A 13,567-nucleotide genomic window follows, 5' to 3' on the forward strand; every position below is an offset into this window, starting at 1 on the left:
TCTTCAAACTCTTGAAATCCGTTGGGATTTTTGCGCTTGACGGCTGTGAAGGAGCCCATTCGGAGAACAGGTCATAGCCGTTGGGGGGTACAGAATAATAAAGCTTAAACTTTTTTTTATAATGGGAAAAGTAGATGATTTCCCTAACAGATTACATGTATTTTCTTCAAGGTTACTTGTGGGATGTCAAAACAATTTCCCTCCGGCTGATGATTCGCCATATCAACTGTATGTTTGACAAAGTAATGATATTGATGGAAGAATTAAATCGCATGCTGATCTTTTCTGGGAATTAAAGGGACGACCAACAGTTTACTAGATTTTTTTTTATTTGGACAAGAGACAACTTGGTCCGATCGAATACACAAGACATGTCACTGGCCTTACCCTCACAAAACGATTTGATTTGTTGATAAATGTTATGTGACTGTTAGGATCAGCGGGCTTTGTGGCTGCAGGAAGCTTTAGTCCAGCTGAAAAAAGCAAAGCATTAACGTTAAGGAAGAATTTGGGGATCTACAGGTAACCAGAAAATAAAATTGTACGATTAAAAATAGCTTGGAATGGATTGTTCGCACGATTGAAGAATTTATGTCAGACAAGCATGGATTCTCGTGTCCGATGGTTTCTTGATCTGGATGGAACCCCTACTAGACTTAAAGAGAAGATGGCATGTTTTTTTCTGATGTAATAGTGAATGAATGAAAGAATGAATGAAAGAATGAATGAATGAATGAATGAATGAATGAATGAATGAATGAATGAATGAATGAATGAATGAATGAATGAATGAATGAATGAATGAATGAATGAATGAATGAATGAGAACTTTTGTCTTGATAAATATAAAGTTTTAGTTTAAGGTGAATTTTTAAGGGAGAAATTTCTCTACAGGACAGATGCGCCATATTTGAATTATGAAATTAAATTATGGCACATCTATTTTCTGTTGTAATATCGTTCCTTGACCATGGCCATTACTTCGTTACTGAGTCTGTGTACAGCCGCCCACTCGATAGCGGGGAGAGGGGGGAGGGGGGGGGGGTGCACAGGCTACATGTTACTCACGTGGTATGGTGACGTTAGCATGGCCTCGTCTTCTGAGCGAGGTGCCGTGTGGGGGAGTATAAGTCTTTTTACTGTTGATGAAGAGTTGTTTGCCGGAATCAAAGTCTCTCGCTACCCAGTTATGACTTGTAAAAGTATCTACGTTCTGCCATTCCCCCCTTTCCAAGAGTTGGAAAAATGATTCCTTTCCTTCGTCAACAAAGTAAAGCTGTTATTAAAGAAAATAGAATACATATTAAGCATGACGTTGTTTTTTGTGCAATCACTCTCTTCTATTACTTTTGATTGATTGATTGACTGACTGACTGACTGACTGACTGACTGACTGACTGACTGACTGACTGACTGACTTTTGACTGCTGGCTGTCTGACTGACTGAATGATTGATTGATTGATTGATTGATTGATTGATTGATTGATTACAGTCACCCACTCACTTATTCATTCACACACTCAATCAATCGATAAAATCATTGAATTTGTTTGGACAGGTAGAAAGTAAAAAATAACATAAAATGATATCAAGAAGTGTAAATATTCACCTTTATCGCCCGGTCTGCGTAGTTATTCATTGTAATGTAAGAGCTTTCAATTCGAGCAGCTGCATCGTGACTCGATTCTCCGTCAACTACAAAAAAGTTTAGTAATATGCGTAGATATCAACAGTGTGTGTTCATGTACCGACCAACGGCAAACATCACTGAATATCTCCCTCAGCTAGCCACACTCGATGGCTACGTTTAGAATAACTGAATGAGAGTGGCGGAAATTTGTGGGACTATTGGTCCCTGCGACTAGTCCCAGAAATCAAACCAGCTTAATTCGTGGGACTAGTCGCAGGGACCAATAATGTGGTCCCTGCGACTAGAATTTCAATGCAAAATACGAGTACACACTAGGGGACTGGTCCCCGAAGCAAGTCCCTGCGACAAGTCCCCTAGTGTGTGCCGACCTTTAAAAACTAACTATATCTTGCACTGAATCCCACGCATCTCCGAAAACAAACGTATAGCGCTGAACCTTGCAAGCTCACATGAAATTATTTAAATACTAATAAACATTTCTTTCAAATGTAAGCTCGACAGTTTAAGAAACTCCTTACTTCCTTCCGAACTTAAGCCCAATCGACAAAAGCCATTTTACGGCTTGCGAAAGTATCATTTTCCACTCAATTTAAGGGCGTTTGTATTTTCAGAAGACAAATAATTAGAAAGGAGGGCAATATCAATGGTACTAGTAGGGAGTAGGGGGATATCAACTCGGTGATGTTTTAATATGTTGATCGGCACAGACCATTGCTTTGTAACAAATGAAAGTCCTTAACTGTACTCCATTAGATATATCACCAAAGGGGTTATCGGATAAGCTTCTGGTATCACACAATGTGAAAATCTTTACTCGCCCGTTCTCTAGGGACCTAGGCAACCCTTGGCAAAGGAATAGTTCTGGGGAACGCATCCCAAAGAAAAATTTCATGGAGCGATATATATGTTTAAATTCTCCCAACATGCATTATCTTACAAATGTAGCAAGATCAACAAGGAGAATTTCTTTGTTGACACGTTGATGATCTATTACCCAAGGTTGATAATGATGATGATGACGCAAATGTTTGAGCATTTTACTTTTGGTATATAACATCAGAACGATTCTAGCTTGCCTCGCACTATTAAGCTGTGAGCTATTTTCATTGGTACCGCACCGAAATGGCCCTCGCGCGCTACATAAATTCATAGTACCTTTTGCCCTCGGAGGCCCCCGTAATACCCTTAGGTATTGGGCACAGTATTTATACGCCCCCCCCCCCCGACTTTAGGGCGTTCTCATATGCATTCATGCCCCGAGAGTTCGGTTGAGGCTATTTTTGCCCTTCCCTCCACCCCTCAGCGACGGAAACCTCCATCCTGCTGCACTTCTTCGCATGCGCTAAAATTTTTTTCGTCCCATAACTGAGTATTCCTGCGTGCGCCATAGAGGTGCAGCATAACAATGAAAATTCTTCTACTGTTTTCAGGGATGTCGTTGAGTTTGCCTCTGTGGTGTTTAATTTAGTGAGCAAGCACTAGGCTATCGATTTCAAACTAGAGAAAACAGTAACTTAGGGTCATCCGAATGCAACGGATTCTTCGTTGGCTGGTATTTTTATTAAGATCACAGTAACAGTGGCGTATGAGAGGGGGGAAAGACTGTAGGAATGCAAACTCGAAGAAGACCCGCGATTAGGTTTTCGAACAACAGTCCTATTCAACATTTCCATCACCCGGACGATCAAACTATACGAACTACTGATACGCCTCATCCTGGCTTTAGACTATTTACTATGTCAGTAATTTACGTGGGCGCGGAATGCGTGTAGGATTATAATTAGCCTTAATAGTTGCAAACGATCTCTGATTTTGTAACTTTTATGCATTTTAGCAATCTAAAGAGTAAAAGAGCTAGGTGTCGACACCTTTTTCAAGGGTCATTTGTAGATATCCAATTATAAGAACGTCTGTGTAGGAAGCTTATCCAATTACTGCGAGAGAAGAATCCTCTTCGCCTTGGCGTTTTGATGTTACCTGAAATTCTCAAAGATTGTTCGTACAAAACTACTACTGAAAGTTTGAGAGTTCTTTTGAAACTCTCGACAATTAAGCGCAAAACAGACGATTTCTTTTTACCTCAAGCCGCGAATTTCACAAAATGGCAACTGGTAGCGACAATCAAAAAACTGTTGACCTTCCTTGCCAAGGCTCTCTCTAAACTTTTCCCGTCGATTTTTTTTTTCAGTCAGACCTCAAAATCTACAAAGTTGTTCTAAAACTTTGGTCACGTTCAGTTAATTTGATCAAGTTACCAGTTTTACTATTTCGAGTAAATTTTACTCTTAAAATGCTAGCGTTTTCTATTGTCAATGTTTTTACCTTACAAAAATGCTCAAAAGGTTGCAAGAATAATGTGGAAAGTTTTGGAATTATCGGTTTGATCTCGTCTTAGCCGGATAATGCTTGTCTAGCCATGTCTGGTATGTATACGCGTGTATGAAATCTGTTATTGAACGAATAACTTGTGATCTGATCTGCTAAATAACACCCCGTAAGGGCGAACCGCGCGCGGCAAATCGGCATCAGATCGGATTATGCCTAATTCCATTGATAAATCGCCTAAAACCGAGTTTATACAAGAGCGCAACTAATGGCATTCTTCCGCTTTTCTTCGTTCTCAGACGGATTATCCACCTGCGACGGATGGGTTCCGGTCTCTACTATAAATAATTGGGCCACATTTGCGCAAAATAGAAACAACAAATAAATTTGCCTGTTCTTTTTATCGGAACTTCGATCTAATCAAAGAGGAGAAACTTGGGAGTAATTTAAGGAGGCTTTCAACCTTGCTGAAAGTGTCTAATCTCCCTGACAACTTTGCTTTACAACAAAGTGTGCGTTATAATACTAATCGTCTATAAAGAGGGCAGCAAGTACAGCTGCCGTCATGCGCCCCTGTCGTACCCAAGCTGGTGCAAAAAGGATTTTAAAACTGTTTAACTGCTGTGGATTTTGCCAGGAATTCCACAATAGACCATTTTACAGTTGCCTGCCAAGTGACCTGGCCTTTGAATGGTAGTGAGGCTAAGGGTAAGTTAACCTTGCATTGATACAAACCTCCCGGCTTTATTATTTAAATGAACACTAGTTAGCATCAAAACATGATTTACACAACAAAAGCAGTGAGGTCTGTATCAAGACAAGGTCACCTCCAGCCTCACTTCCATTCAAAGGTCAGGTCACTTAGCAGACAACTGTAAAATGGTCTCTTATAAGTTTTTTAGTCGGTTTTCCAAAATGCTTTTAATCGTTCATAACAACTTTTAGTTTTTGTTGTTTGTTTTGTTTTTTTGCTTGTTTGTTTGTTTGTTTTGTTTTGTTTTTTTTTTTGCTGTAGAGCATAAATTATTTAGTTATCGCTCAAACATCCAAAACAGTGCAGTCTCTGATGTTAACAAACCTTTTAATCCAGTGGGGTAGTCCCCCATTCTGAGCTCGTCAAATTCCAGGTTGTGTTTTTCTTTGCGTTCCAGGACGGCTTTTCTGTAAACAAGATGCGGTCTACCAGGCCTTGTCCAGCCCCGATGGACTATGAGGCTTGTGTTTAACACGGGCTCGATGTATATTGTGTCATTTCCTAAATCGATGATTCCTGCCTTAGAACAAAAAGAGAACAATTTCATAATAAGAAAAATAATTTTTCGTACGCATTTCCACCTCTGTCAATCAGCAGCATTTACCATAACAAAAGCGATGGAAGATGGAAACAACTTGAGGGGGGAGGGTGGGTGGTTTGAGTTGAGTAGCTAAACAACCCGGAGAATAACAGGTAGATTTCCTAAAACCATACTTGACAGGGAGGCGCGGTGATCTAACGGTTAGTGCGCTGGACTCTGGATCGAGTGGTCCGGGTTGGAGCCCTGGGCCGGGGGTCGTTGTGTTCTGTTCTTGTGCAAGACACTTTACTCTCATAGTGTCTCTTTCCACACAGCATCGCATCCACGGGGGAGTAGAAATACTTCTAGTCGCTTCTTGCTACTGAAACCAGGATTAGCTCCGGCCTGAAGGGCTACTAGGCTCGTATGCAGACTTTACCTTTTATACTTTACAGGGATGATTAATATACTTCACAACAATAATGATGAGCCTGCGTTACTCGCAGAGATGAAAAGAACATAGAGTACAATACTTACTAGTCCATCGCAGTCACTTATTGCCACACTGGTGTAGAATGATTCTGTCTCACCCACAAGATAACAGTGAACGTCCGTGGCAGTTTTTCTCTCAATGGTTCCATCCTTCTTGTAACGCTCGATAATAAAGTCTGATCCGAATAGCTTCGTGTTTACTGTTAGAATCATTTTGATAGTCTTTCCCTTAAATTGAACCTGCAAAAAATAGAATTATGTAGAAAGTTAAACACAACGTTCCCTTGTCTAGGCAATTTTTACTTTAGCACTGTAAACGAATATCAGAACTGAAGACTGATCTAAACGTCTACTAACTGACCTGAACCCCTCTTGTCCTTGTAGGCACTGACACGTTACACTACTTTTTGTCGCAGCCCCTGCTGCACCAGCGTTTAATTGCGCTTGTGATTTTTTTGGATAAAAGTTAAGACAACCTGGAAGCCTTCATAGCTTCTTCCTTCTAATGCAATCCTATGTGGATTACATGCATGGTTGTTCTCCTTTAATCATACCTCCGCCTGGCTTAGATACACTCTGCGACACTTTCTAAACTTAGGGTAAATTTCACACGAGCAAGTTTTACTTGGCAAGGCTTTCAAAAGACCGTGGTTTTATTTGTTCATGTGTTTAACCAAAATATAGCAAATCACAAGACAAATCTTTCAAACACTGGTGTGCCGAATTCGCAGTTTCGTTTCATTTTTGGGATAGGCTGCGCAAAAGGCTGTCCGGCATCAATGAAGAAAAAAAATTGGGAAAGAAAAAAGGAAAAAAAATTACAAAATAATAATTAAAAAAAAAGGGGGGAAAACATGTACCTGATAGATTATGGGCCCAGCCTCCTCCGTTACGCTCCGCCGACGACGTCGATGGCTGGAAAGGGTAGTCACGTGGTTGGTCACCTGACCACGATGGTCTAACTCGGTCGGATAAGTGATATCGAACTCTCCTAATGAGTTGATCAAGTGATCTGTTGAAATATATCAGAGAATAGCAGAAATGGAACAATGAACACAAGGGAATATTGTAGATTTTATTCGAAATCTCTCCACTACGTTGGAAACGGGAATTCCCCACTAGTAGACAGTCTGTAGAACATAGAGCCACGGTTGTTAGAAACCCGATTAACTTTAGTGTGAGATTAAAAGTTGAACAAGGTTAAAAGAGCACAATTTAGAACTCAAGAAATTAAGTCCCCTAATTGAACTTAAAGCTGAGGTTAATCCTGGCTCAGATTAATCCTGACTTGACAAACAGGACACGACTGTTCTAACTAAGCCCGAGAGTTTGGTGCATGTGAGGTCAAGCCGGGATCAATCGAACGGACAATCGCGATGCAATGATTCTAATCAGATTATTAAGTTATATTGTTAATCAATGGCAGGGATAGCAGGTGTGTATAAATGAGTACGGCGATTAGGGACAGTTCATTTATTATGAGGTAGGGGGGGGGGGGCTGGTGGGATTTGAGGGGGGGCCACCCTATAAAGGGGGGAGCCAAAAAAAATGATCTGTATGGGGGGTCATATTTTATTTTTAATGTTTAAAAGGCTTCTGTAAGAAAAAAAATCTCCAGAATGCCCAAAATGACATTCCTGAGGTTCTGAAAATTCAATTTCCGGGGAGCATGCCCCCGGACCGCCCTACTTTGTTATGTACCAAACGCCATTAATTCAACTCAACAGCTCATTTGTTACAAATGCAGAGAACCCATACTAACAGACGGCATCCACAATAAACAGTTGAGACAATGCCAGTTATTTGGGGAGTATTTTTGTACACTGATACATTCTTTAGTCACAAGGCTCGATATATTTTAATTTCACTTCATTAATTTATTTTGGGGGGAGGGCACGGAAAAAATTTGGGTTTCGAGGGGGGGCCAGGTAAAACTTTTCGATGAAGAAGGGGGGGTCATTATATATAACAGTGACTATCTATCAAATCCCACCAGTTCTCCCTACTCCATAAAAAATGAACGGTCCCGAATTTAATGCTAAAGGGTAACCCTGCGATGGACTAGCATGCCAACCAGGTGAAGTAGAAATACTCCTAGTCTCTTCATGCTACGGAAGCCGGGATAAGCTCCGGCCTGATGGGCCACCAGGTTCGTATGCAGACTTAACCTTTACTCCCCTGGGCGGAAGTAAGTGGTAAATAAAGGTATCCATACCCCAGCTTAGTAAACAGACGCGACTATCTACCTCAGCGGGGACCAGAAGTGACACTGCGAAACGTCGTTTGTATACACAGGCTACCCAGTTGATTATTTCCCCGACACGTTTTCCATAACACAATGTAAAAACACACTATTTTCAAAGACCATTTTCTCTCGACGTCATCGCACGAGTATCAAGAAAGGATAGATTTCCAGCCGCTTTTCGGGAAAATGACCCCGCACTCCTCCCTCTCGGGGAGGAACAAAAATTGGACTTGAGATCTAGAAGGCGTCGGAAATCAAGCCCAGTTTCAGATGACTTTTCCAAAATGGGCTTGCGTTTGCGTGGGTGGGGAGGGTGTGAGAAGGTGTGTACATGCGTTGGTGAATAATTATGTAATCTACGGTAACGACATCAGAAAATGTGAATTTTTTTTTAAAAAAAAAATGTTTGGATCAGTAAAAAGTTTTGAACTTCTTTGGGGATTCAAGTAAAAGGATTTTAAAATTCTGTAACTACGTATAAACCCTTCTACGTAGCCTGGTACATACATGAAAGAGTTGAATATATAATGAATCGCATATAGTAATGTTTTTTTCAAGAACGTTCGATGTAATGATGTTTGTTCTGGATTGTTCCGGAAATATTTTCCAAGTGGCGACAATCTCATTAACTTTAACCCGGACATGATGTACTTAAAAATTAATCAACGTCCAAAGGTCGTCTCGTTTCAAAGCACCTTGATATACAACAGCTTGGCATGTGCGACGAATGATAACTTCCTGAGACATGTGTCAGTCGCCTGAGTCTCAACGTAATCGGGCTTAATTAAATATAGTTTTTTCGACTGCGATTATAGTTAGGTTAAAGGTTAAAATCTGCCCCAATCTTGGATATCGCAGAATAATTGTTTGTCAGCACCGGCGCTTATTGAAGAGGAAGGTTTTCTGTTGTTTTTTTTTTTTTTTTTTTTTTTTTTTTTTTTTTCCTTTTCTCTTAACTCCGGTATCTGCAGCGAGAAGCACCGAAATTGGAATACTGCAAGCACAAGCACAAGCACAAGAAATGTAAATGTTAACTGGTATCTCAGTTTCAAACTAAATCACCAATGAATTGAGCGTTTTTTTTTTTTATATGTTTTTTTTTTTTTTTTTTTTTTTTTTTTATAAATTTTACTGGTACAACTTTGTTTGGGGTTTTTGTGGGTTGTTGTCGTGTCGCTTCTTTTTGTGGAGTATCCAGTAGTAGCCGCCAAACCCAAGTTGTTACAGCGAAACTCAAATGATAATAGCTATGAAAGGAACAACTGGCCAAATGGCGATCTTATCGCCAAAACTAGAGCTAAGCAATTGCAATGGCAAATCACTACAAACTTACGTAGGCAACGCGATTAACCAATGAGAACCTAAACACAGTTGTGCAGGAGCTAGCGCAACAAAAAAACGCGGGAAAATGCGCCTGACCAATTCGCAATGCAATTGGTTTTGGTTTCGGCATCGGATTGGTCAAATCGGTGGCACGGGGTTTTCAAAACCAATCACAGAGCACAGTAAAGCAAAGCCAAAAGATCCCAAAAACCCCTTTACATAGAAAAAAACCAAAAAAAAGCCACGGGGAAAACCGAGTTCGCAAAAAAATTGTAAAAAAAACAAAAAAAAAAAAAAAAAACCCCCCACAAATAGAATTGTACAACTAGTAAACTAAATAAGCAAAAACGTTCATCTGGATATCACAAATTTTAAATGCTTTATCTCCTGAACGAATCGACACCAAAATATACTTTTTGTCAGCGACTACTATTTTTTTAGCGATTTTAGCGAGTTCGGCGAAAAATGCTAAATTTAGTACTCGCTAAAATTTGTCTTGGTCAAATTTAATACTCATTAAATTTAATCCCCTCCCCTCTCCTCTCACCCCCAAAATAAACAAAATTAAAAATAGTCGACTTAACAAAATAGATGTTGGTAACTTTGGTCTTTTTGGAAACACAAATGTTCATTAAATTTCAAGTGAGTTTGTTTCTTTACTGAACATTTATTTCCATCTTTGCCATATGTTCATTAAAAACTGGTTTACACGACATTACTAAATTTTTAAAATGTTTAAAAATCCTAAATCTTCCTCACAAAAATCGCTAAAATTAGTAGCCTCTAACAATAGTAACAAGGTATGTTCATTATGTCTAGAATACTGTGAAAAGAATAACTTTGTAGGATTATTTTAAAGTTTGTTAAGTAATCTGTTCGTGATGACGTCATATGAGAACCACCAATAGCTTCCGTGCAGACGGCCAATTTCCTATGTGACATCTGGTAGGAAACTGGAAACTTACCTTATATAAACAATGAGGTTCAAGTTGAGGTTTTATGAAAGCTAAGCTAGCCGCGATCTGCCCATCAGTTTAAAGGATCAGTAATGCTTTGATGTTTGCCGTGGAAAGAGAGAATATTATGTTCAGTCTTTTAACACCTTACAAAGATTTTTAGAAGATCAGTGCAGAGCGGAAATAAATACTAGTTATGCAACGCTTTGAGTGGTATACTATGAAATATCCCACGAGTCACTTGTATTTTCTCGGTATACACACGAGCCTTTAGGCGAGTGTGTATACGAAGAAAATACAAGTGAATGGACCATAGTAACCAGAGAAAGTTGTACTATTTATGCCAGCCATAGAAAATACGCTCACTAAATTTCATCGAGAATAAGATCGCAGCGCACGATGGGAAGGTTGGATTGAATACCGTCGAATATACAACGGCTTTCCTGTATTCTGATTGGCTGTATTTTCTATGGCATGGTATAATTAATAGTAGGAACTGGTATTTTAAAATCGTCTTGGTAGGCTATCAGAAGTAGTACCGATTAGATCTATTTCGAACTATTTTTTTGTTTCCCCTGACGGTTTGAAATAACAGGGTTCAACTGTATGTGGAAGATTGTTCTACTTCACTCGTCTTGCGATGCATTAAAATTTATTTGTTGCGGCGAGATTGCAAAGCCCAGGGTCAACACAAGGACGGACAATTTTTGACCGTCTTGTGCAAATGATCTTGTTGGAAATTCCGAAATAGTTCAATGTACATAAAAGGTAATTTCTGATCGTAGATATTATATAATAATAATAATAATAGTTATATAACCATTGACCTTGCAAAATGAACAAATTCAATAATTCTCTTCTTACGACCCTGACATGGAGCTTGGCCAAAATGAAACGCACTTCTTCTACTTGCGCACGATTCAATCTTTTAAAAACACGAGACTTTTTATCAAAAGAAGAGCAAATTTTTACATTACAATCGGTACCAATAGAATGTGTAGAATGTACTTTATAGAAACAACAGTTCAGGTATCCGTTGCGTGTTTTTAAAAAATTCCAGTAGTTAGCTTTCAACGAGAATTAGTAACAGGCCTTGAGTTTACCGTATAATCTGCATCACTAACGGAACCGACATGGCGACATGGGCGGCTTACATAACATGACATAACTCTCTAAATGTTACTGGCTCTTCGTGCCTCTACGGCAGTGAAGAAATTCGCGATGCAAAGAAAAATATCATTAATGCCCACGTCACGGAGTAACCTCTTTGACCTTCACTTCGACTGCTTTCAAGAAAGTGACAGAATGATACTGGTCATATCAGTGTCGAAATGAAATTTAATGTTTAACCACTTAGCTAAAGTAGCGTAAGGGAATCCTACGATAAACACAGTTCGTCTTTGTTTCTCGAACCCGGTAGCATTTCCGTGAAGCGGATCAAGCGAAGCGAGTCTTGCGTTCCACAGAAATGATCTTGTAATGGTAGTCCGCTAAATTGCTATGTTATTTTAGCTGAATTAATATTTTTCACCCGAACCGTGCACTGTTGTAACTTTTTACAGCTGCGACACGGGTGAGGTTACCAGGGTGCAGTATTAAATGAAGCGTTGGATCTGGTTGACAGTTTAAAGATCTTCTGGTTTTGCTATGTTCGACACTGCAGCTATTTTAGAACTAATACAGAAGAAATAATGTTTAATACGGTATTTGTACTAATCGGATTCAATGTAGATTCCAGACTTTGGGCTAACGTGAATCCGATCGGAAGATTGACGGTGGTTTGACAAAATTTTGTGATTTACTCGATGTGATTACCTTACCTTGTTTTTCCTCTGCGCTACGATGATTCATTTTGTCCTAGAAATCACAAAAACAGCGACGTTAGAGTTTCGTAGCATTGTTAACTCACCCAACGAGAAATCTCTCAAATAAAAGCATCTTCCTTGAGATGAATATGTTTATCGTAAGATAGGATGGATTAATATTTACCGTATTATAGAAGCTTGCTTCGGTCCATGTACACAAATAAACCACTAGCCATATCACCATGAGAATCGACATATTCCAACTTATCAACTCTTCCGAGCTCCTTTTAAACCTCATAAAAAGAACTTCACAAGAGGTTGCCGAAATTTCTACGCGAGTTTGTCTGTGACTTTGCTGTCGGTCTGCCAAATCTGTGTTTAAATAGCGCCGAGGGTCACTGGATGACGTCACATCCGCTGTTCCCCAGCCGTTGTGGCACGTAATTGGTTAATACGTCGAGATGAAATGGACCTTTAATTCTGCCAGCAGATGAGTGGATGTGAGAGGCCACAAATAATCCATCGCCACTCAACCTGAATACGAGTGTCACACAGTTTTCGATAGTTGCCTCATTTCAGTTGATCACGTTTAGAAGTGAAAGCAAAACGAAGGTGAACAAAAGCACATGTTCTCGTTCTTGATAGAATTGGATCAGAAATATGAGTGGGAAGAGTTGCACCTTTTAAGACAGGGGATGATAGAGTTCTGTTCAGTTAAGGTCAAGATCGTGGTGGAATTTTACCGGTAGATTTTGCCAACGTATACTATGCTGAAGCATAAAGATGATCAAAATGATATGACTTACCATATTAAGATGGTTTTACGCCAAAACGCTAAAGCACTGTTTATGGAACTGACTGGATAGCAGAACAGTCGATACGTAGTCTCCTGTCATGCGCAGCAACGGTGGTCTAGTAGGAGCTAGCAGTCGGTCTCCTTTGGCTGTGGGGAAAATGAAGCTAAAGGGATTTATAAACTGCATGTAGGCCGGGAACACCTTATTACGCTAAGGACTGTCAGATAGTTATGGTTAGTGTCTATGCAGACAAAACCTGCTCGTGAGAAAATGCATCGTGATCAGTGATCATCAGTAAACAAATTAACAGTCAGCTGATGATGTTTATGTGCAAGGGCCAGGGACCTGATTCTCAAGGGTTTCAAAAAGGTTTCGCATCCGGAGAGTCATAGCAAAATCTCAAACCGTACATGATAACAGAGCAGTTTTACTTGATTCACATATTTTTAATATGAACAGAGGTTCCCTTCATAGTCTTCATACAAGTCAGGCCTATACACGTCTCTGTTTCTAAGATACAGATAACTAAAAATCGCTTTACGGGCCCGAAAAGTTTCCGGAGCGTTCGAAGGTCCCGAAAAGTTTTCGCACCCGAAAAGCTATAGCAAAATCTTAAACCTTATAATGACAGAGGTGTTTAACTCCATGAAATTTTTCATATGACCCCGGACAGAGGTTTCATTCATACAAAGTTTCAG

General features: G+C 39.7%; 1 protein-coding gene across 1 annotated transcript in view; it reads right to left on the reverse strand.

The window, feature by feature from the left end:
* Window positions 1-12,445, reverse strand: part of LOC144643925 (A disintegrin and metalloproteinase with thrombospondin motifs 6-like) — a 37,690-nt gene extending 25,245 nt beyond the window's left edge. Inside the window, exons 1-8 of the mRNA XM_078503323.1 lie at window positions 12,257-12,445; window positions 12,088-12,124; window positions 6,604-6,755; window positions 5,789-5,983; window positions 5,056-5,251; window positions 1,611-1,696; window positions 1,069-1,276; window positions 388-473 (exon numbers count right to left, since the gene is read on the reverse strand). Coding sequence (XP_078359449.1) covers window positions 388-473; window positions 1,069-1,276; window positions 1,611-1,696; window positions 5,056-5,251; window positions 5,789-5,983; window positions 6,604-6,755; window positions 12,088-12,124; window positions 12,257-12,370 — 1,074 coding nt within the window. The 5' untranslated portion in view covers window positions 12,371-12,445. The remainder of the gene's footprint in view (window positions 1-387; window positions 474-1,068; window positions 1,277-1,610; window positions 1,697-5,055; window positions 5,252-5,788; window positions 5,984-6,603; window positions 6,756-12,087; window positions 12,125-12,256) is intronic.
* Between the last annotated feature and the right edge of the window lie 1,122 nt (window positions 12,446-13,567).

This window comes from Oculina patagonica, chromosome 2 (genome assembly GCF_052425735.1).
Source record: "Oculina patagonica isolate OP01 chromosome 2, crgOcupat, whole genome shotgun sequence".
Taxonomy (NCBI): Eukaryota; Metazoa; Cnidaria; class Anthozoa; order Scleractinia; family Oculinidae; genus Oculina; species Oculina patagonica.